This window comes from Triturus cristatus, chromosome 1_1 (genome assembly GCF_964204655.1).
Source record: "Triturus cristatus chromosome 1_1, aTriCri1.1, whole genome shotgun sequence".
Classification (NCBI taxonomy): domain Eukaryota; kingdom Metazoa; phylum Chordata; class Amphibia; order Caudata; family Salamandridae; genus Triturus; species Triturus cristatus.
Genome location: NC_140579.1, coordinates 648,830,478 through 648,856,315, shown reverse-complemented (window position 1 = coordinate 648,856,315; position 25,838 = coordinate 648,830,478). Strand labels below are relative to the sequence as shown.

The window sequence follows — 25,838 nt, the reverse complement described above, 5'->3', positions numbered from 1 at the left end:
CTGCTTTCTTAATGTCTGTCCCTGCTGTAGGATCTTGGCATCTCTTTAAATGTAGTCGTCTAAACGTAATAAGACTAGTGAGATGATGTTTTGCCACTTAAAATATTTCATTCACCACTGCGTAACTTTGACTTACCAGAACTATCCATGGTGTCTGTGAAAGGATAGAGAGAAAAGTTTGCTGCAGGAATTTATAGATATTAGTGGGAAAAGTTACCAATGGAGATGACTGAGGCAACCAGGGGGTGGGGCTCATGTCCATGGTAGAGTAGGGTAAGGTTGTGTTTGCAAACAGTATTACAAATTTGTGCAAAGTGCCATGTTATATTTGCAGCAAAATTCAATCCGTGTCATGTGCTGTCTGCTGGGAGATGTATTGTTTACTATAAAGGGTGTTGAACCCGCCCATTGCTTACCATTCGCTGGCATCATTATCACTCTGTGCTGCCTCTAAAATGGCCAGCACGTGGCAGGGGTAAACAGCCCTTACAACGAATCATTCACCCCGCATTCAATTACAACACGGTCGCTACAACGACCGCGTTGTAACAACGCATACCATTACCCCGCAAGTCGGAACAACGACTTGCGGAGGGGGGAGAAGGTGTTGGATTTAAAATCCAACATCTTCCCTACTGTCCGCACAGACTGGAGTTGGAATAGTAAATTATACTATTCAAACATCCAGTGCCCCCTCCGCAAGTCGTTACGACTTGCGGGGTAATGGTATGCATTGTTACAATGCAGTTGTTGTAACGACCGCGTTGTAATTGCATGCGGCGTGAAGGCATGCGTAAAAGGCATATTCCGTGCCAGGCATCACTTTCTTTTCTTTGTGTGGAGCACGGTCCAAGCACAGATTGATTCATCCTAATTAGTGTCGGTCGGCTGCTCGCTCTGTGATTCAGGTACTATTTTTCCATTACTGCACTTTTTTTTATTAATCATTTATTGATTACCACCACAAGCTAGGCACTTCCTCTGTCTCCACGTCTTGTGCTGCTTTCTCCATTCGTTCTGTTTTCAACACTTGGTTGAACATTCTTTATCTAGGCCTACATCTTGTGGCTTACCCGCACAACTAAAATAGAAATAAATTTTATGTGGCTTGGATTAATTGGTTATGTATAAATGGCACACTAGCAACACATTTATACATTTACGATGCTTTTGCTGCTCACCTATTTTTGTTGTCATTCATTTTTATGCCTCTTACCTTTGCCTTGATGAGTTTATTTCTGAAGTACACCCACAACTGTACTACTTTATGCCACTCCCCGCCACTCCACTCTTCCACTTGACTTTATTCTACTTAACTCTAGACCACGTTACTCTGCGCACCCTACGCCCTTCCACTCCACTGAATTCTACACCAATCCTCTTTACACCACTACACGCCACTTTACAACACGCCACACCACGTTACACCACTCCACTAACTTTTAGCCATGTTGAACAGCAGCCACGCTGCTGTACATTTCTAAAAGACATTGGCAAAGCCAACAGCTCTCCCATAGTCAAGACATTTGGCTTTGCCGATAGTGAAGTGTGGTATCAGTGAGGATGTGTAATTGGCTAGGCTAAGTGTAGCAAATCTATTGCATGATTATGTCTTTATCCACCTCAGAGAACTGGGGCAATATGTTAGTCATTGCTGCCTTCGTGTGTTTCTGTGCTGAACTCTTCTTTTAATTTTCAGCATCTCTACAGTGAGCAGCACAATCGCTTTGCATTGGAGGCAACACATTATGCTCTTGTTGATCATGTCATCTCTCAGTTCCCCAACGACTTCATAGAAAGTCCACCAGTCTGTCCGGATTCTAGGTAAGTCCACTCCTCCCTCTTAGCAAACCTATCCTGTCCGTGCCTTTCTGTGTGCACCTAGCATGCCTGACTGCAGTTTTTGGGAAGCTGTACTATAATAGCGGTCTATACTACTTTGCATGTGAATAGAAATCAAATTGCTGGTGGCGTGCCATCTTATATGTTGCATGGACTAGGAGTACTTTTCCATCACAAGATCTTCAGTTGCATGCAATATTTTTGCCAAGGTCTGGGATTTTTTTTTTTAATATGCTTGTCTATAACAGCAACATTAACTGATTTTGTATTTTGTTTCTGTAGTGTGAAGCAAAATGTATTTAATTTAAGGAACCACTTTAGAGTTGAAAGTCTCACCTCCTTTCTGCACTGCAGCATTTCTGTTTTTTTGGGGTCTAAGATGATTGATAAATTTAGTGCCTGCACTCCCAGTTAAATTGCAAATAATTTGATTGGTTGACCATCTCCAATTATTGGAAAGATGGGTGAGAGAGTGAGTGGCGGCTGAATGGGAAGGAGACCTGCCCTTAGGTGCTCCTTGTTAACCAGCGGATGTTGAGATATTACATTCTGATCATTGGTGTGGGTGATTGAGGCTGGAGATAGTGTTTTGGTGATGAGCAAAAAGATGCTTCCGTCCTTATTTTTATAGAAGATGTATTTTGCCACAGTTCGATTTTAATTTTTGTTCTTTCAGGTTACCCAAAAACATTTCTTCCTGGGTACCCGAACCTATGAATTTATCTTTTTGGTGACCACTTAAAAATCAGCATTTACCCAGAGCAGTCTTACTTGGGCATTCTTTCACAAGGACATTTTCCCTTAATAGGCGATTTTGGGTGAAGAACATTCTTGTGTTGTGGCAGCTGTCCTTGTGTAGTAGTCTTTGCCTGATTGGCAGTGCTTACTAAGGAACCTTCTCTTCCCAATGCAAAATACTTCCTAAGCAATCTCACCTTCCCATTAGATGGTCCTCACGAGGCACCCTTTCCTTTTGGACGAGTAGTTCTTTCTGGGGAACCATTCTTTCTGCTTCGCAGGTTGTTCATTGGGGGTGAGTGTGTATATATGTATATGTGTATATATATATATATATATATATATATATATATATATATATATATATATATATATATATTCACTGAAAAAACCATGGGTTTCACACACGTTATAGTTAGGAATTAGCATTTAAAAAACCTTAGAAATTCAATGAAAAAACCAAAGGTTTCACACACGTTATAGTTAGCTGGACATTTCACTCGTAAAAAACCAATGAAATTCCCCTGTTATAGTTAGTTCAGCTAACTATAACTCGCGCGCCCGCAATGCACTACTGATGACGTCACATATTACATCACTCATGACATGGTCACTGACATCACTCATGACATCACTGATGACATCTCAAATGACATCACTGATGACATCACTGATGACATCATCCAGTGAATGTGTGTTTTTCTGAAAATTAAATATGTTTTATATATGTATATCTCAAGGTCAATGGAAGAATAAATGGGTATATAAGTGTCTAAATGGATGCTTTATTTTAGAAAAATTTATTGTGTAACTGACTGATTAAGTGTATCATAGTGAATACATGGCTTACTGAGTAATGTTTAAATATGTAAATATCTGTATCAGTCTCTCACTTTGTGTATAAGTGGCTGCATGGGTTGGTGAGTAGCTTCATGGGTGTCTATATAGGTTATTAGTTGTTTTTTTGAGTATCAGTCTGAGTGTCTGCATGGTTCGGTGGGGGGTATTACGTAGTGCATAGGTGCATGAATGAGTGATTCACTCTTTGTATGTGTTGAAGACAGCATGTGTGCAGGAATGTATGGGTGGATGAGTGTGTGTATGGGTGTGTTAGTGAGTGAATGACTGTCTCAATAGTGTCTTTATGAGTAACTACATATGTTTTAAACTAGTATATGTGACTATTGGTGTATATAAGTGAGTATATGTGAGAGTGAGAGATTGAAAGAGTTCCTGTATGAATAAGTATGTGTTTCTATAAGTGACTGTTTATAAGACTAAGTATGTGTAAGTTTCCGTAGAAGTAAGTGTGGTGGTGTGTGTATAACTGTATATGCAAATAAATATATGTTTGTTTCTTTATTAGCATGAGTGACTATGTGTGTGAGTAACTCTATGGATGAGTGGCATTGTGTAACAGGATGTATAGGTGTATGAGTACATATGATGAGTGAGTACATGTATGAGTGACTGTATAGGACTGTTGGTGAATGAGTGGATGTGTATGTGGTTCTTAGAATTACTGAAGAGGTTGTTGTAACTGGTATTGGTATGTCCATTGTTTTGAAAATTTTAGTCTCTATTTTTGAATGTGTGTATCAAAGGTTATATTAGGGGAAGAGGAGGTCTGCCACTCTATCACAAGGATGATGTTATCAGTGATGTCATCAGTGATGTCATTTGAGATGTCATCAGTGATGTCATGAGTGATGTCAGTGACCATGTCATGAGTGATGTAATATGTGACATCATCAGTAGTGCATTGCGGGCGCGCGAGTTATAGTTAGCTGAACTAACTATAACGGGGGAATTTCATTGGTTTTTTACGAGTGAAATGTCCAGCTAACTATAACGTGTGTGAAACCTTTGGTTTTTTCATTGAATTTCTAAGGTTTTTTAAATGCTAATTCCTAACTATAACGTGTGTGAAACCCATGGTTTTTTCAGTGAATTTGCAAGGTTTTTTTAATGCTAATTCTTATATTTACCTTTTTTTTTTTTTTTTTTTTGCAATGTTTTATACATATTTTTATTTTAATTTTCTATCCTTTTTTAAAGACTATGGTTAAATTTTAAAAATTCTACAATATATTTTTTATTTTTACCTTTTTTTTAAACTAAACAGGTAAGATTTATTAGTATAACATAGTGTTTTTTAAATTCCCCTTTTTTTTTTTTTTTTTTAGTATTTTTTTAACGTGCGCGTACGGTAAGCGCACGTCTTGCTTTTATTACGTTAGATTTCTACGCTGTTTGCGTTCATTTACGCAATTTGCGTAGACGTACGTCACGCGTACGCGGCGCGTAACGCGTACGCTGCACGCGCATGTTACGCGGAAGTGAAGGGGCGTGCCTGTTTTGCGCATGCGCGCGTGCGCGTGTCTTTTTTACGCGCATGCGTACTTTTGCCGTAAGCGCACCGTAAGCGCACCGTAAGCGTAACGTACGTGCACGTTGGGTCATGTGATCAAGAAACAAGACTTTTGATTGGTTTTTACTACTTTCAGTTCTAGAACTCTCCTACACCACACCCATTCCCCTCATTTCTGCTTGTGATCCCTTAGGAGAAGGAGCTGGGTTGTCTTTGTGATACGATGGCAGAACAGCAGAGCTCTTCTGAGAGTGAGGCTAGCAGCACTACCTTGAGGCAGAGAAGGAGGAAACAAAAGACCTCTTTCATATGGGAGTATTTTTCTTTTCCAGAGGGCAAGAAAAAGGTAAATGCACCCTTAGTGACTTGTAAGCTTTGTGGCCGTGTACTTTCAAGAGGGAATCCCAACAAGAAGTATTCCTTCGGGAATCACACCATGTTGAGACACCTTCAAGATGTACACGGTAGGACACATGCTCGACATACTGAAGGTAACCCTTCAGTAAGTCAACCAAGCACATCCACAGCAGCTCAGCCTGGTCCATCATCTGCAGGGCCGAGTCCATCTTCGGTAGGTCAGCTGAGCCCTTCATCTGTGGGGGGAGCATCTCCTTTTTCTCGTCCTCTGGAAACCAACCATCGGTTTGCGAGGGTTTTAATTCGGTGCGCCACTTGTCATGATCTAATTTGTCATAGGGAGACCAGTGTTGCCCTAGTGAACAATTTAATAGATCAGCACATTTGTCGTACCGACTAATATTCCCATTCTTTCTTTCCTCTGTCCCTGCATGAACACAACGGCTCTTTTAAGAGCCAACCTTACCTTTTAACTTTTTTTTATATATTTTTTAAAACTTTTTTTTATTTTTTTTTACCGTACGCGTACGGTACGCGTAATTTTTTTTTTTTTTTTTAAAAACACTAAAAATCAATTATCACATTACAAGGTCCTTGAGAGACTACAATGAAAAACTGAAAATGTGATTGTGGAGAAGTGGAAAAAAGGGACCATGAAATTTTTGACTTACCATACCCACTTTAAAAATTATTTATGAATTAAAATTTAATTTTAATTGCTTTATCAATGGTTCAAGTTTTCGAAAATTTTCTATCTCAATCTGAAAAAAAGAAAAAAGTATTAATATTTAATAAAACATTTTATAATACAGTACACATATTTACATATTTTCCCAAAAAATGTTTTGCCTTTTTTTTGCTGTTTTCAGAATATATTGCATTTCACTATAAATTGTGAAAGCAATTGCATTCATCATTTAACAGCGGGCAAAAAAAAATAACAATCTCAAAGATTGTTTTAAAAAAGCCCAGAATCTCTTTTTACTTAAACATAACATTATAGAAATGCATAATATTCTAAAAAAATATCATCTAATATCAATACTTATTTCTTTAAAATACCGTCTGACATTTTTGTTTCAGAAGTATAATCACAAAAATATATCTCAAATAACTCCACAATACATCTGGTTCCATTTCCTTTAGGCCAAATAGTAATTTTAAAATTCTTTTTTGATTAAATTTCCAATGTTAATCCAATAAAATTCTAAAGTTTAAATTGTTCAGATCTCACCGATTCTCTGTAACATTTTGGTTTCCGATTGATTAATTAATAATTAAATAAGTCCACAATACAATTGTTTACCTTTCCTCATGGCCAAATAGTAATTTAAAAAATCTTTTTTGAATAAATTTCCAATGGCAATCCAATAACATTCCAAAATTTAAATTGTGCAGATGTTAATGATTTTGTCTAAATTTTTGGTTTTCCAAAGTTTCATTAAAAATTTAAAAAGTCCACATTACAATTGGTTACCTTTCCATTAGGCCAAATGATAATTTGTAAAATCATTTTTTTTTTTAAATTCCAATGGTAATCCAATAAAATGGTAAAATTGTTTTGTACAGATCTTGCCAAGTCTCTCTAAAATTTAGGTTTCAGGAAGATTAGATAGGAATGTGCTAAATCAAAAGGCAAACGTTGCTTGAAAATCAATTGAGAATCATTACACAGTGTCCAGCCTTTTTCACATTTAAGATAAACTGTGTAATGTCCAGAAGTAACAGTAGGTCCTTCATGGAAAATTATTGCAACTGTTACAAAAGTTTTTCCTGAAATTGATAATTGCTGTCCTGTAAACTTCTTTATTAAAGTATCCAATTTTGAACCATCAGCTTTACATCGTTGCATCATTAAAATTACATATTTTCTGTATTCCTTTAAAATTAACGTTGAAAACATTTCAGATTGACACTCACTGCATTCCATGCTATGATTAGCATCTTTAACTAATTTAGCAAAAGTGACTGTTTTACTTTCTGGCAATGTTAAATAAATAAACCTTTCAGAATCAACATTAGAGCCACATGTATTGTAACAGTTTTCACAACTATGTTCCCATTTATAAGAGACACCAAACATATTTTCAATGGGAACCCCTTCTTCTTCCAGTACCTGAAGAAAAAACATCAAGAATTCCTGTGCGTCTTGCTGTACATTTTGAGAAAACTGTGTTCGTCCTGAACATACATCTAAAAGTTTTCTAATTTCAGTAGCACTTTCTAGTTGAGTTTTATCATTACTCAGCTTTTGAAAAAGGAGACTCAACTCAGAACAGAATCTTTTTCTCTGATTTACTATTATCTGCTCTTGCACACTTTCCAGATAAAATGCAACATTCAGCACTACATTAGCGTAGCAGTTGACACCAGAGCTATTTTCAAAATGACAACCTACAACCTCTTCAACATTTTCCTTTTTCTTTTGCTTGCAATTACATCACTCCTCTTTTTTTTCCTCCTCTCTACATCTTCATTACAGATATTCTCATTTCTCCTTTTACGAGAAACTACACGTTTCTCAAACACAGGATACTGACCTAAATGAGGAGCATAGGTTCTTCTTAATCTATTATACTCCTTTACACAATTTGTATCAGCACTAACTTTTGAGTCATCAAAGTCTATCATGAATAAACCAGATAATGTTTTCACTCGTGACAAAGCTACATAAGCCATACCTTCTTTGAACACAGTTGAACCAATGTTCACAAAAGCACAATCTACAGTCAATCCTTGAGACTTGTGAATAGTTACAGCATATGCTAGAGAAAACGGAAACTGCTTCCTACGTACATATAAGTCTTTCACAAGCATGAAACGAACTGAACAACGACAAATGTCTTTAACTTCTTCTATCTGATCAAATTTTATTTTTAAACATTCAATTCCATCTTTTTTCTGATAATTAATAAAACCCACAACTCTTCCCATAGCTCCATTAACTAAACCTTTTTCAACATCCAAATTTCTCCTTAAAAATACTCTACAGTTCATGCAAACATATAGATTTTTTTCTAATCCAGCTGTTTTGGAAATGTTCTTCTCTAGTGAATCCAATTTATTTTTCAGTGTGCCTGTTAATGTGATAGTAATTCTTCCATCCTCAATTTTGTCCACTGCTTCCAATTTCCTGATATCTTCCTTTTCCAATTTTAAAAGCTCCTCATTGAATATTGAGCATTCACGTAGAGTTGGCATTAAGCAGATGACACTTTTCTTTTCTGCAATGTTCTTGTATATCTTCTCTGCAACTATTTCTTCCTTTGGAAATAAATTATGTAGCAGCCGACTCTGTAATGCTTTCGTGCCAGCTTCAGTGAGTAGTCCAATTCTGATATCTTTCAGAATACTTCCATATTCTTCATCGTTTGCTTGCCTCATATTAGTAGTAAGTTCCTTGTACTCAAAGAAGGACCAAATATTTGCATTACCGATGCTTCCCAATGACTTCTTTGTGTCTTCATGTGTCATAGTATTAAACACTGGTTGTCCTTTAACTGGAGTAAGTTGTAGAAGATCCCCAAAAACTATGACATGTTTTCCACCAAATAACACGTCATAGTCTGTCCTTAGAATTTGCTGCATTCTTAAATGCACAAAGGCAAGCATTAAGTTTGATACCATGCTCACCTCATCAATAATGAGAACTTGCATCTTCTTCAATACTCTTGAAACTTCCAAGCATGCTTCTCCAGTTAGCTTGTTGTATTGTATTTTGTTCTCATGCTCCACTGGTAACATTAGCAACCGATGTAAGGTGATTCCTTTTATGTTATATGCTGCTAACCCAGTTGGAGCAGTAACCACACAAGACAAAGTAGAATCCGTTTTTTGCTGTAGGTAGCTTCTGATGACTTTTATTAAGAAACTTTTTCCAGTTCCAGCTTGTCCGCTTACATACATCCTGATTGGATGAAATGATGTGCATGAGCACTCTTTTTTTTCATGTAGTAATCCGTGATCAATTTTGCTTCTGATCTCCTCATAAATTTGTTGCTGCTCTTCATTCAGTTGTCTTTCCAAATTTTGTAAGTCTATAAATTCTTCTTGAGCTTGATTCATAGCCGTTTCCACTTCATTCATGGCTATTGATGCTTCATTTTCAACGATTGGTTGTCCTAGGGGATCTTGACTGAGTGTTCCTGAACTTTGGCTGTCTGGAGAACTGTCTCTAGCTACTTCAGCTGCAATTGTAGTTTCCTGTTCAATTTCTTCATTTAACATTTGCAGATAAGTTGAGAATGTACTGCATTGTATGCTGTCTTTGCAAGCATTAAAAGAATCTTCATAGCTTTGAAATTCTCCCAGTAGTTCATCCTCTGTACGCCATGGTTTAAACAGCTGTAAAAGAGCCAAGTAGTAAAATTCCTTTTTGTCAGTAGTGTCGCAACTCAGCTTCCTGTGATTTATCAAACTTCCTTTTGTTTGCTTCACCAAACATCCTTCCTCACCAATGACTTTATATTTTCCATTGTTGATGTCTTCTGCGGCTTTCCGTGAATAAATGTAGTTCTGCAGCACTTCATAGAGACACATGTTTTCCAGATGATGACTTCTTTTTGGATAATATGTGTCCAACATGTTTGATTTAAAAAAATCTGTACTTTCTGGGTCATTCTCGGCCAAATGTTCAATTTCTCCAACAGATTTCAGTACCCGATTTCTCATTGCTGCAAGGCCTAAACTTGCCCAAATTATTCTTCTTGATTTCGAGTAGAGACTTGCAGAAGATAACCTATCTGAACATTCGTAGGATCCAATTTCTCGATGCGATAACATCTTTAAACTGAAACTGTACAGCTTCTTACTGACAGTCTTCTCGTGAGAATTCTCTCCCCACATTTCTTTCAATTCAGTTTTTTCAGATTTAGTAATGTAAGACGTTACATATCGAGCAACAGCAATGGAATTGTCAGCTACATACTGTATATCCATGTTAGCATTCCACATGGATAAAATGACTGGGTTGTAGTCATTTATATTTTTTGATTCTTCTTTTCTTTTTAGGTTGTAGGTATTCTTAGGTGATTTTCTTGTGATAGTATGTCTCACAGATGACATAAAATTGTTTACTCTTCCATTTGAAAGAACAGGTCTAGGAAATCCAAATCGACATTTAGGTGCCGATCACGATCCGGTAAAAAATGTCCCCGTGCGACTCGTATCGGGTCTTTTTACCGTACGAATCGTACAAGTGCCGTACGAACTGGCAATCACAATTCGCATGGTAAAAAGTCCATACGAACCGCACTGGGAATCATTCCCCACACGTCCTCGGGTCGGAAAATGTGTCCGACACGTCCTCGGACGATTTACCTTACAAACGTGAAAAGCCAAGTCCGACCGAGGAATCACGATCCATCCCGTGCGTCCGAGCGTACAACCGTATGGAAAAAACACCGTCCGCACCGAACTCCTATAGCAACCATGGAGACATGTGCCCGCATACGCGCCCAACACTCCCCCCAGCCCCCGTACGTCCGACACGTACCCCCCGTGTATGTATACCCCCACCCGTCTAGGTACACCCCAGTACGTTCAAGTCGTACCCCCACCCCAGTACGTGTCGTACCACCGTCTATGTACACCCCAGTACGTTCGAGCCCCACCCCCACCCCAGTACGTGTCATACCACCGTGAACCTACACCCCAGTACGTTTGAGTCCTACCCCCACCCCTGTACGTGTCGAACCACCGTGTATGTACATCCCAGTACGTTCGAGCCCCACCCCCACCCCAGTACGTGTCATACCCCCCCGTGTACCTACACCCCAGTACGTTCCAGTCGTACCCCCACCCCAGTACGTGTCGTACCACCGTGAACCTACACCCCAGTACGTTCCAGTCGTACCCCCACCCCAGTACGTGTCGTACCACCGTGAACCTACACCCCAGTACGTTCGAGCCCCACCCCCACCCCAGTACGTGTCATACCCCCCGTGTACCTACACCCCAGTACGTTCCAGTCGTACCCCCACCCCAGTACGTGTCGTACCACCGTGAACCTACACCCCAGTACGTTCCAGTCATACCCCCACCCCAGTACGTGTCGTACCACCGTGTACCCAGTACGTTCGAGTCCTACCCCCACCCCTGTACGTGTCGAACCACCGTGTATGTACATCCCAGTACGTTCGAGTCCTACCCCCAACACAACCTCCTAACTACGGAGCGCACCCCAGGCCCCAACATCACAACCGCATGTACGAGTCGTACCAAGCCACACACAAGGACAGCACCGTACAACCAAATGGCCCATGTACACACCGTACACACGCTCAAAACGCACGGACACAACCAGGACACAACAAAACAACACAACAATACACCATTCGAATGGCACAAAGCCACTAAACATGGCCAAAAAACACCAAAACAACACCTTCACTGACCTGCAACTGCCAAAAACAAACAGAGGCCCAATACACCACCACTCCTTATAACCAACCCACCCACAATTCAAACACAGCCACACCCACCAATGGACCAATAAAAAGGGCCCACACACACAAACCATGAGCCTTTGCAACAGACCCACTGCTGCCAGACCCCACAGACAACCCACAGCACCAGACCTCAACCTTTACTACACCTTACACTTGCACACCTTCACACAACCACCTTCACAAACACACCCTCATCACATTCACACACACACGCACCTGCACAACCACACCCACACACCCACAACCATCCACACACCACCCCCACCATCCACACCCCCCCCCACCATCCACACCCCTCATCATGCCCACTACCAAGAATCCAAAGTTCAGTAACCGAGAGTTGGAGGTTCTTGTTGATCAAATCCTCAGAGTCGAGCCACAGATCTTTGGAACATTGGTCAGAAACACCAGCCAGGCAGCAAAAACAGCCATGTGGCAGACCATCGTCGATGCTGTGAATGCTGTTGCGGACACCAGACGGACCAGGCAGGAATGCCAGAACAGGTGGTACGATCTGCGGAGGAGGGTCCGAGCCAAGAGGCAGGATGAACACGACCAGGCCAACGCCACCGGAGGAGGGCCCTCCCGCAGACCCGTACACTACCATCCCTGGGAGGAGAGGGTGATGGCCATACTGCCGGTGGAGGCAGTCGAAGGATTAGAAGGACTCCGAGACCCGGGTGAGTACACAAACAACGCACCTCACATGGGGGGAACGGCATCCACAACCAACATCACTAACAGGCACGCAACCACCACAAGCCATCGCATGACTCAACCACACTCCATGAGCACGCACATGCCACTGCTGCCACCATGCCCCATGCACCCAGCTGGACAATGTCAAGTCACAGGCCACAGAAGACAACAACACATGACACGGTAACCCGGATGGCGGGAGGCTGGGCCCAAAAAAGCACATAGTGCAACTCAGAAGCAGACAACAATTCACTCTACCCATATGGCCTAGGTCACAGCCAGACAAACAGTGTGTCCCAACACAGGAATGACTTGCCAGCAAATGGCGGACGCCTTGCATCAACACATGGGGGTAAAGGCACTGTTTTGCACATGACAGCAGCTAATGAACAGCCAACATTGTGAAAGAGTGGCAGCACACACCACCACAGCAGCAGCGCACAGACACACATCACACCCAATGGGTGCCTGGAGATCAGAAACAAACTCACATCAACAAGCCAAGGGCCACTCAAAGATCTGCTAACAGTGTGTGCCCAGGAAGCTGGGCCGAGGTGACAGAGGGTGACACACGGAGGGAGGGAGAGGGGGACAGAGAGGGAGGGAGAGGGGGACAGAGGGAGGGAGAGGGGGACAGAGAGGGAGGGAGGGAGACGGACAGAGGGAGGAGGCTGACACACGGAGGGAGGGAGAGGGGGACAGAGAGGGAGGGAGAGGGGGACAGAGGGAGGGAGAGGGGGACAGAGAGGGAGGGAGGGAGACGGACAGAGGGAGGAGGCTGACACACGGAGGGAGGGAGAGGGGGACACAGAGGGAGGGAGAGGGGGACAGAGAGGGAGGTAGAGGGGGACAGAGATGGAGGGAGAGGGGGACAGAGAGGGAGGGAGACGGACAGAGGGAGTAGGCTGACACACGGAGGGAGGGAGAGGGGGACACAGAGGGAGCGAGACACAGGGAGAGCTAATCAGCCGTGTTGCGTGTGTGAATGTCTGCTCGTCAGCAGGTAGACTGCGTGCATGTAGACAAGGGTGGCCAGTGCCAGAACCCCCCCTCTTCACCATGGCAAAACACAGGGCCATGTCACAACCTGTACACGAGCACAAGGACAGCTACCTGGATATAAGTGTGTGGATCCACTCCATGTGCGCATGTACAGTGCTAAACGGAAGGCGCCAATGCATGGCTCGCCACACCTGCCCACTCCACTGCTGACTGCAGTCACACTTGACGCAGCAAGTAAGACTGTGCCACACATAGTTAAAGGGGCCAAAGTGGTGGCCAAGGGACACACCACTAAGAGTACGCATACGCGTGCAGACCCATAGTGATAGTGAGCGTAGATGCGTGTGTACGGCCCTATCACTATGGGTCTGCACGCGTATGCGTACCCGTAGTGGTACGGACCGTACACACGCATCTACGCTCACTATCACTATGGGTCTGCACGCGTATGCGTACCCGTAGTGGTACGGACCGTACACACGCATCTACGCTCACTATCACTATGGGTCTGCACGCGTATGCGTACTCGTAGTGATAGTGAGCGTACATGCGAGTGTACGGCCCGTACCACTACGAGTACGCATACGTGTGCAGACCCATAGTGATAGTGAACGTAGGCATGCATGTACGGGCCGTTGCCATGCATTTGGGGTGCCCTAGGGCCCCGAAACGCACCGTACCTGTGTGTGATGCTCCAAATTACATAGGGGACAAGTATTAAGGCCTACATGCATGCTGGTTGTCATGGAGACCAAGTTCAAATTTCGAAATTGTTCTGGAAGGTGCACAGCAGGAGTCAGTTGGAATTATTCTACTTTGTTGCAATGTGTTTGTGGGGCTGACATCATGCAGGAGAATGAAACCGATAGAGAACCCACAGACTGCTAGGTTTGAAGGGATTGGTGGAAACATAGGATGCAAATGTGAGTGACCAATCACTCTGTACTCCTGTGCATGAGACTGGGCAGAAGGGCACATATAAGGCAGCCAGGTCCCATGAGGGAGTACTTGCCTGCACATCTTTGCATTCGTCGACCCAGCTGCTGCTACTGATTCCCTGGAACCATGTCAAGGGCTGTGGAGAGGACACAGCCATTCACCCTGGAGGAGAACATGGCTCTGCTGGATGTGATCCTCCCACAGTACTCCATGCTGTATGGGCGACCAGGGTATCAGGTGAGTGCATAGGCCACTGCCACAGACTGTCCCTATGTTGTGACTGTGACTTCTGGCATTGTGTCCAGGTGTAACACACATGCCATGTACTGTCGGGGGGTCCCAGGGGGGGGTGCCTGATGTCTCCCAGCAGTGCCCTGAGACAGGAGGGGTGGGGGCCTATCACTCACAGCAGTGCCCTGAGCCAGGAGGGGTGTGTGCAGAGTCCTCCCAGCAGTGCCCTGAGACAGGAGGGGTGGGGGCCTATCACTCACAGCAGTGCCCTGAGACAGGAGGGGTGGGGGCCTATCACTCACAGCAGTGCCCTGAGACAGGAGGGGTGGGTGTGATGCACAGTGTGAGCCTTGATCATTGATTGTGACATTGCCATCATTCCACCTGTGTACCCACTGTGGCACGTACTGCTTTTTCCCTCACCAGGGGATGATGTCCCTATGACAAAGGTGCAATGCGTTGGCTGCATGACATGCCTTGTTGTAACCAGCTAATTTGTACCCATATGTCTCTCTGTGACATGTGGCTGGTGTATTAATGTGGTGTCACTTGTTCCTCCTCACAGGTAGGCGCCACTGCCAAGGAGCAGATCTGGCTGACCGCCGTCAGTGCCGTGAGGGGTGTGGATGGTCGGAGGCGGAGCCTGCCCCAGGTGAGGAAACGCTGGCAGGATATCCGGTGCTGGACGCGGAGGATTGCACGGCTCCTGCTGGTGGACTCACCTGAGAGCCACAAGAACCGCGGCCGCCGCCGTCTGAGCCACCTCCACAGGCGTGTGCTGCCGGTGGTCTTTCCAGACCTGGAGAGGCGCTTACAGGCGATGCAGCAGCCGGAAGGGGGTAGGTACATGTGTGTTTGTTGTGTGTCACCGGCATTTGTAAGGGCACAGTAGCATGAATTCACTGGCATGGTTTAAAGGTGCTGTGCAGATCCTGTTTGCCCCAGTATAGCGCTGCGCCCCTGCCACCCTTCCCCTCCTTGCAATGTGTTCCCTGGTCTGTGTGTAGTCACTCCTTCACAAGGTAATGTAGGCTGGCGCTTTGTCCACGAGAACAATGACTGTAGCATCATGTGTGGGGGTGGTGTGTAACAGGTTGTGGGACCTTGCCTGTGCACTGTCAAGTTCACTGCATGTGGGTTCCATGTCAGTTGGCACTGATGCTGACTCCAGACATGGGAGTTGGTCTCTCATGTGTCATGCCTTACAGCGCGCATGTCCTATGTAGTGGCCTGTGACATGATGTGCATGAGTGTGCGATACACATAGTGCAGGGATGGTGACGTGTGTTGCAGTCATTACCATTCAGTAGCATGTAGTTGCGTGCCCACTACTGTCCCCTGGGGCACCTTTTCCTCAGTGGTGTATGTGTCATCATAAACGTGGACAATCTCAGTGTCTACAGCGTAGGTTGTGCTCTGTGCCATTGTCCCCTGTCACCATGTATATAGACGTGCTATTTTGTACAGGTGTCCACTGTGCAGCCTGACCTGATTGTCCTTCTTCATACTCACAGTTGCCAGTGCCTGTGTGTCTTGTTATACTCATCTGAGGATGGGCACTGGTACCTCATTATTTGTACAGGCGCACCTTGGCTGTTTGGCGTCCAATCTTGCTTTTTGCCTGCCCCTGTGTGTATCACCCAGACTATGAGATGTTGGTGCCACCTGTGTCTCAACAATTTGCCTCGTGTAGGGTCTTGTTGGGGCGGGCAATGCCTATGTGTCAAATCCTGATTTCTACTTGCTGGGTCTGGGCAGTGTGTGATGTGTCTGGACACACACGCAATGTGCAGTGACCGAGTCATGTTGGGCATGTTTTCAGCATTACCTATGCAGCATGTGTCTCAAGTTCATGGATATGGTCCCTGGTCATCGGTATTTTCGCCAACGCTGTGTGGTGCAGATGCAGTGCTGGATTGTCCCCAGGGCCTGGGTGCTATGTCAGACTCCGTTTCCTGTGTTTAGCTATTGTCTCATGCTCTCCATGGTATTTCAGTGGCATGGTGGCTCAACCAACTGTGTGTTTCATGCCCTACATTGGTACCTTGTTTAGTAGATGTTAGGGATCTTCCTTTTCAGGCTATGCAGTGTTACCTATGTCGATTGGACTCATGTGACTGATGTGTACAGCTGTCTGATTAATTTCTGTCTCTCCACCCTGCCCACAGCATCGTCGGGGGACACAGAGGGAGACATGGACACAGGCAAGGCGGAGGGACCGAGCACCAGTGCCAGCCGTGACATCGGGGCTGGCACATCGAGTGGGACAGAGGTGGAGGATAGTGCGGCCGAGGACCTGTCGACTGGCACGTCAGAATACGAAGCTGACAGGTCCGAGGAGGATGTCTCCGAGTGGGCGGTGGCTGCACCAGCAGCTGACAGCGGAAAAACACCTCGCACCGCCCCCTCAGTTCCCACCAGCCGCCTCCCACTTGCTCGTGTCCCTTCCCAGCGTGCCCGGTCACAGCATGTCTCCTTCCTGCTAGGCACTGCACCCCCTGCCCCTGTCTCCACTGCTGCCGCCAATGCAGAGTCTGTGGACATCCAGCGGCAACTGCAGGTTGGTCAGGCTGCGATCTTTAATGTCCTCCATGCCCACGGCAAAACCCTCACCAACATCGAGGCTTTCTTGGAGGGCATTCATTCATCGCAGGCTGACCAACGCAACTTGCTGAGGTCCATAGACTCCACACTGACTGCAGCAGTGGGTCTCCTGCAGCGCGACCTCCCCCCACCTACCCCTGCCCCATCCGCACTTCCCACTCCCATGCCTGTCCCACGTACACCCAGACGTCGGCATGCACCCACATCAACGGACACGGGCACCACACCAGCAGGGAAGGTCCACCGCACTCCTCCTGACACGCACACACAGGGTGAGGTAGGCACACCCACTGGGTCGGGGGGCAAACGTGTGACACGCAGCCATAGTGGGAGTCCGCATTCCACCCAGTCCACTCCCTCCAAATCCCCTCCCCTCAGCTCTCCTGGCCACATCTCCCCCAAGGACTCCTTCATGGCCGCTCTGTCCCTGAGCCCCACAGTTACACCACCACGCAAGCGGTCAAGGAGGTCCCCGGTCAGGGTGGTTGAGTCTCCCCCCCTGTCTCCACCCTCCCCCGGTGGCGCTGCGACCCATCCCTCTGACCCCCCCCCCTCCTTGGGGCCTGAGGTCCCTTCGGGTGCAGGGGACTCCCTGGAGGACCTTGCAAAGGTGTGTAGTGCCATCCTGGCCTCCGCCTTTGGCACTGACCCACCCCCTGTGGTGGAGTCCTCCATCCCTGCACCCACAACGCCGCCCCTTTGCCCTGATGTCCCTGCGGTGCCTGTTGCTTCCCCCCCCCCTGATGCCCTCACCAGTGTGGAAGACGATGCCATTTGACTGTGCAGGCAAGGTAGGGGACACGCATCCCACTGTGTCCCCCATCCAGCTGAGAATCATTGACTGCCCTATGGGCTTTGTGAAGATTGAACTGCCTGCGATCCACGGACATTGTGCTCATGCTGAATAAAGCTTAATTTTGTTTTCATTATCACACTACTGCTATGCTGGTATTGGTGTTGGTGGGGCTGCTACATGGTTTTGGGTGGTGTGTGAGGGTTTGGGTGTGTGGGATATGTAGTAGTGTACTGCTCATTGGTGGGACCCTGGGATCTGTGTGCCATCACAAGGTGTTGGCTAACTTTCTTTGTTCATGTAAGCAGTTACTGCATGGTGCACTTGTCCCAGGGTGTATTCCTTCCTCTGTGTACCCAGCTTTCTTCCCTGCAGGGTGTTCCCAATGTTTAGCGCAGAGCTGTGTCTACATGAGCTGTGTGTGTGACGGAGCCCTTCTACTTTGGCCATGCATGCAGGGCCATGTCTCCACCTGCAACAATCGTGGCATCCTTGGTGATCACTGTACTTGTGTGTGGAGTCTGTTGACATGAGTTCATGGGGACATGTTCCCTTGTAGCCAGTATGCATGTGGATAATTCTGGCCTCACACACACATGTGTTACACCCCTCCTGTCTCAGGGCACTGCTGGGAGGACTCTGCACACACCCCTCCTGTCTCAGGGCACTGCTGGGAGGACTCCACACCCACCCCTCCTGTCTCAGGGCACTGCTGGGAGGACTCTGCACACACCCCTCCTGTCTCAGGGCACTGCTGGGAGGACTCCACACCCACCCCTCCTGTCTCAGGGCACTGCTGGGAGTGATAGGCACCCACCCCTCCTGTCTCAGGGCACTGCTGTTAGTGATAGGCACCCACCCCTCCTGTCTCAGGGCACTGCTGGGAGGACTCCACACCCACCCCTCCTGTCTCAGGGCACTGCTGTTAGTGATAGGCACCCACCCCTCCTGTCTCAGGGCACTGCTGGGAGGACTCCACACCCACCCCTCCTGTCTCAGGGCACTGCTGTTAGTGATAGGCACCCACCCCTCCTGTCTCAGGGCACTGCTGGGAGGACTCCACACCCACCCCTCCTGTCTCAGGGCACTGCTGGGTGGACTGTGCACACACACCTCCGATTTCAGGATATGTACGCTTGGAACATACACGGTGGGGGTACGCTCAATGCATTCGAGGTGAGGGTACGAGTCTACTTACACTGGTGTGGTGGGGGTACGCTCCATGCATACGCGGGTGAGGGTACGGGTCGTACTTACACTGTTGGGGTGTGGGGTACGCTCCTTGCATACGCGGGTGAGGGTATGGGTCGTACTTACACTGTTGGGCTGGGGGGTACGCTCCTTGCATACGCGGGTGGGGGTACGGGTCGTACTTACACTGTTGGGCTGGGGGGTACGCTCCTTGCATACGCGGGTGAGGGTACGGGTCGTACTTACACTGTTGGGCTGGGGGGTACGCTCCTTGCATACGCGGGTGAGGGTACGGGTCGTACTTACACTGTTGGGCTGGGGGGTACGCTCCATGCATACGCGGGTGGGGGTACGGGTTGTACTTACACTGTTGGGCTGGGGGGTACGCTCCATGCATACGCGGGTGGGGGTACGGGTCGTACTTACACTGTTGGGCTGGGGGGTATGCTCCTTGCATACGCGGGTGAGGGTACGGGTCGTACTTACACTGTTGGGCTGGGGGGTACGCTCCATGCATACGCGGGTGGGGGTACGGGTCGTACTTACACTGTTGGGGTGGGGGGTACGCTCCTTGCATACGCGGGTGAGGGTACGGGTCGTACTTACACTGTTGGGCTGGGGGGTACGCTCCATGCAAACGCGGGTGGGGGTACGGGTCGTACTTACACTGTTGGGGTGGGGGTACGGTCCGTGAGTCCGCGGGTGGGGGTAGGAGTCGTACTTACACTGGTGGGGGTGGGGGTACGGTCCGTACGTCCGCGGGTGAGGGTTCGAGTCGTACTTACACTGTTGGCATGGAGGGTACGCTCCATGCATACGCGGGTGAGGGTTCGAGTCGTACTTACACTGTTGGCATGGGGGGTACGCTCCATGCATACACGGGTGGGGGTACGGGTTGTACTTAGACTGTTGGGCTGGGGGGTACGCTCCATGCATACGCGGGTGAGGGTTCGAGTCGTACTTACACTGTTGGCATGGGGGGTACGCTCCATGCATACGCGGGTGAGGGTACGGGTTGTACTTACACTGTTGGGCTGGGGGGTACGCTCCATGCATACGCGGGTGGGGGTACGGGTCATACTTACACTGTTGGGGTGGGGGGTACGCTCCTTGCATACGCGGGTGAGGGTACGGGTCGTACTTACACTGTTGGGGTGGGGGTATGCTCCATGCATACGCGGGTGGGGGTACGGGTCGTACTTTCACTGTTGGGGTGGGGGGTGCGCTCCTTGCATACGGGGTGGGGGTAGGGTCCGTACATATCCGTCCCCACGCTATGTGATGCTTGTGTGGCCCGTACCCAGGCCTTTGCCACGTGGGTGCGATCCGTCCCGCCATTGTTGGGGTGACGTGTGTGGGCGTGGTCCGACTCGTACCCACGCTCTTCAGGCGTGGGTACGGGACGTACCTGTCTGGTTGTGTTGCCGGTTCGCGTGGTGACGGACTTCCGTTGTGGCGGTCGCTGGCTTATCAGGACACGCCCCCACCCCCTCGTGGTGACCAGGGCATGGGAGTCAGGTATGTCCAGGCCATGTGTGGTGTGTGACTTATGTGGTTGTTTTGTGGCCTGCCCTGGTCCTGCCACCCCCACCCCACCCCACTTTCCCCCCTCCCTTAGTTATTCTGACCTTCTGCGGCGTCTGCGTCGTAACCTGTAGAGGAGGTGGACTGCTATGAGGGCAGGGATGACTCGTAGGTTCGGGTCCATGTCTGTCCGTCGCGTACTGGTACTCCTTGATCGCGTCGTCCTGTCGCATACGGGTCCTCCTTGATCGCGTCGTCCTGTCGCGTACGGGTCCTCCTTGGTCGCGTGGTCCTGTGTGTCCGTCGCGTACTGGTCCTCCTTGTTCGCGTCGTCGTCTGTCCGTCGCGTACTGGTGGTCCTTGTTCGCGTCGTCCTGATTTCCCGGCAGTTTTTGGCTGCCGCAAAATATTCACCGTGCGGGGTGACGTCGGTGCGAATCGTGATTCCTGGGTCGTGAATGGCTGGCTGCGAGCGTCCCGACGTCAGGTCGGCGCTTTTCCGGATCGCATTGGTAGGTTTTTTTGGTCGGTCGGGCTTTTTTACGATTCGTACGGTACTGGTGTACCCGTGCGAATCGTAATTCCTTGTTTGTAAAAATTGACGACCGGGTACGCGTCGGATGGAGATTGTGCTCCGTCCGACGGTTTGTACCCGGTTTTTGCCGGATCGTGATCGGCACCTTATCTTATCTTTGCTCTTGTATTTCCGTCGACAGTATTTTCCACACCGATGACTTTGGAAACGTAAAACTTGCTCCTTTAACTTTTTCTCTTCTGTGCTTTTTGGTATAGCACATGTTGCATATTTTTCAATGTAAGATAACACTGCTTCATCAGTATCTGTTCCAAACTTTGGGGCATCCTTGATCCACAACAGCATATGAATATGAGGAGCACCTCTTGCCTGGTACTCTTTTCTCCAGAAGAAATCCACTACTTCTCCAAGGGGTGGATTTTTTTTATTGCAGATGAAGGACATCATAGCCTCAAATCTATGATTGAAATATCTGCAAACATTAACCGGATCCAATGAGCACAGTTCTCCTGCTGTCTTGTATTCAATGTTTTTAATGTTTGAATTTGCCTCTCGTAGAAAATCCAGTAAATCATCCCAAGCGTACTCAGCACAGCTTAGGGTAAGGAACCATGTTGGTGTTCCTAAATTCCGTAACATGCATTTTAATTCACCATGGCGTCGGTACCAATATTCATTTGTCCCACGCTGACAAGCCATCAGATTGAGCAGTTGTGTTTCCAAATGATCATCTCGGTGCTGCACTTTCTCCATAAAATCCTTAGCAGACACATTTTGTAAATGTACTCCACTTTTTAAAATGTGATTTACTGCATAAGATAGTGCAGACAAGTCGCTTTCAAATAAAAGATGGAACAAATAAGGAATACTTTGTCGAAATCTGGGATCTTCTGCATATAGTCTTGTAGTCCGATACTCAGAAGCTGGAATCTGTTCTGGACGTTCATCGTATCGTCCTCCTTTTCCTTTAGGAAACAGCTGGGGAAAACATCGAGCTTCCAAGCTCTCCTCCCATACACTCACGGGAGTTCCTTTTGCTTTCTTCATCTGAAACAGATCAATATTGTCTCCCATAGCTTCTTTTGAATGTAGAGGATGTATGCTAAAATGTTCATAAATTTCTTCTTCCTTTGACTTGTCCACTTTTTCAATTTGTCCAGTTGGTGTTTCTGTGTCTTCTTGTAAATCTTCTTCTTCTTCTTCTATATAAATTGATTCATACCATTTGTTATTCCTTTTCAAATACAAATTTGCTCTTTGTACTTTCCGTACATCTACCAGCTCCTGCCAAATCTTCTTATTCTTTAAAGTATCTGCATCAATAGTTTCCATATTTTTTTTCAAATCCAAGGGCAAATACACCACTCTACCTTTTAAACCTCTCAGTAAATCTGAAGGAGGTAATTTACCAGTTTTGGGCTCCATACGTACTATGGTCTGGAAGGGATGAACACACATTGAATGAGTATAGACTCATATGTATTTAATTCAGAAAGTTCGGCAGGAATAGCACCCAATTCTAAATTATTATGTACAGCTCTGGTCGGCATTCTATTTTCTTCTAATTTGTTGTAACAGTATTTACAAATACGCTGAACTTCACCCAATTCAAAACAATTTTCAAGAAATATATATGTGGCAAAATCCTTCCACTTATAATTATCTTCATTTTCACTTTTTCTGTAGAGATCAACATACCTGGTTTGTTTTCTATAGTGAGTTCTGCGGCAACAAATACAAGTAATTTTTGGTCTTTCATTAGAGATTATTGCAAATTTTGTTATGTGATCATTAAATGTCTTACTTACAGAGGGTTCTACATTCTCTTCCACTTCTTCCTCATTTACTGTGTCCTTTTCTGCACTGTCTTGTTCAGGACCAAAGTAACAAAACTGAATTTCATCAACAACCTTCTCTACATCTGATACCGATCCACGGAACAGAGCCCTATTTAATTCATCTAACTTTATTGCTGGACTTTTAGCAAAATACAACCGTCTCACAAACTTTCTCATTTCAGTATGATGAACAGCCAGCATCCTAAAATGATGGAAAACACTATTACACACTTTTCTAGATAGACAAGCCAGAGAATGACCCTGCAAACCAGTATTCTCTCTCACTCTGCATGGATCTAGACTTTGAAGCACCTTAATCTTCTGTTTTACACTTTTTTTACTATATTCTCTTAGAAACTCACGAAATTTATCAATAGATTCCTGACGCACAGTGCAAATACTACTACAATTCCAAGTGTACACTGGGGCTTTAGGACGTCTCCCCATAGCCTCATCCGCCATCACTTGTACCTCATCTCTTGGAACCATTTTCTCCTTCTCCATTATACAACCATTTTTCACTTCGTAAGCACGACCTCTGGTGTCAACTGCATGCAGCAAACTATTACTTTGAAAATAACTCTCTTCATTAAAAAAAGGTTCACTACTTGAACTATGCATCCATTCTCCTGAAAACACTTTACAAAAGTTTGTTCTTTTCACTACTCTTTTCCTTTTGCTTTGTGATTTCAGTACATTGACCATTTTATCTAATATACCCATCCTATTCGAAATTAAAATGAATAGTTTCCTTTTTAATTCTAATGCCTTTGCTGCAATGGCTTCAATTTCTTTTTTTCTCTTGTAATATTTTGCCTTTTTCTTATATTTCTTTACATCCTTTATCAAATTGGACATAACTCTTCTCTGAAACATTTTTCTACGTATCTCTTTAAACGCTGTTTTTCTGTTTAAGTTAATCTTTGTTATTGCAGAAGGTATATTTGCATTAACTAAATTCTCAATTTTTTCCTGTTCTTTTCTATTGAAAAGATTCTTTCCAGTACAGACATTTTGTACATTTTTCCTTTTTTTGAAGATGTTCTTTAAAAAAATGTTTGTCTGCTTACCAGAAGACTTTCTCTTTTTCCCAACATGAGCATCTCCAGCTAACTTAGGTCCTCCAGTTGTCTTCAAATATAGATTTTTTTTGTGGTTTTTCCTTTGTCTGGATTTTGTAGGCATCTTAAATTTTGTTCACTGCTCTTCAGTAATACCTGAAAAAAACTAAAAAAAAAATTCCTTTATTTTATTTAAATATATTACTACATTTTTTAAATTAAATATCTAAAAACAATTCCTGTGTGCACACAGAGTCATGGTTTGAAATTAGGCAGAAAACGAAATTTCTTTGCCATTTTGAAAGCACACTTACTACTCTTTTTTTTGGCAAGTAATAAGTACTTTTACAGTCTGACACATTTTGAATCCACTTTTCAGATTCTGATAAAAGCACATGTCCAAACTGCTTTTTGAGACCAGCACCATGTGTAACCTGGGTGACTGACTACACTCCAGCAAGGGCAACCAGCCTTAGTGATGCTGAATGTATTTGCATTACTGACTGCAACCTCAAACCCAACTCGGTTGTGAATACTGTGCATGATTCCACAGGATAAGCAGCTGGGTGTGTGCTAAGAGTCTGCTTCTGCATAAAAAAAAGCTCCCCCTTTCCATCTAATGCAAATGTAAAATCACCAGAGCAATACCAAACAGATTTCTGAGACCAGCAACATGTGTAACCTGGGTGACTGACTACACTCCAGCAAGGGCAACCAGCCTTACTGATGCTCAATGTATTTGCATTACTGACTGCAACCTCAAACCCTAAAAGTATTCCTCATTTATACCACTACACCTTAATTTATAGTGAAAACATAGTCCATATTATTTTACATGTTTTTATTTGCATTATTAAGTGCAACCTCAAACCCCACTCAGTTGTGAATACTGTGCATAATTCCACAGGATACGCAGCTGGGTGTGTGCTAAAAATCTGCTTCTGCATAAAAAAATAGCTCCCCCTTTCCTACTAATGCAACTGTAAAATTACCAGAGCATAACGCAATAAATCTCTGCCTGTAATTCCTCTTTGCACACAGAGTCATGTTTTCATATTAGTCTGAAAACGTAATTTCTTTGCCAATTTGAAACCACACTTACTACTCTTTTTTTTGGCAAGTGATAAATACTTTTACAGTCTGACACATTTTAAATCCACTTTTCTGATTCTTAAAAAAGCACATGTCCAAACTGCTTTTTCAGACCAGCAACATGTGTAACCTGGGTGACTGACTACACTCCAGCAAGGGCAACCAGCCTTAGTGTTGCTGAATGTATTTGCATTACTGACTGCAATCTCAAACCCCACTCGGTTGTGAATACTGTGCATGATTCCACAGAATAAGCAGCTGGCTGTGTGCTAAGAGTCTGCTTCTGCACAAAAAAATAGCTCCCCCTTTACATCTAATGCAACTGTAAAATTACCAGAGTAATACGCAATAAATCTCTGCCTGTAATTCCTCTTTGCACACAGAGTCATGTTTTCATATTAGTCTGAAAACAAAATTTCTTTGCCAATTTGAAAGCACACTTACTACTCTTTTTTTTGGCAAATGATAAGTACTTTTACAGTCTGACACATTATGAATCCACTTTTTAGATTTTTAAAAAAGCACATGTCCAAACAACATTTTCAGACCAGCAACATGTGTAACCTGGGTGA

The 25,838-nt window shown here is 45.4% G+C and overlaps 1 protein-coding gene across 1 annotated transcript in view; it reads left to right on the top strand.

The window, feature by feature from the left end:
* DBF4B (DBF4B-CDC7 kinase regulatory subunit) overlaps positions 1-25,838 on the top strand; it is a 130,051-nt gene that overhangs the window by 94,570 nt on the left and 9,643 nt on the right. The window contains 1 exon segment of the mRNA XM_085644196.1: positions 1,700-1,824. Within this exon segment, the coding sequence (XP_085500322.1) occupies positions 1,700-1,824 (125 nt within the window).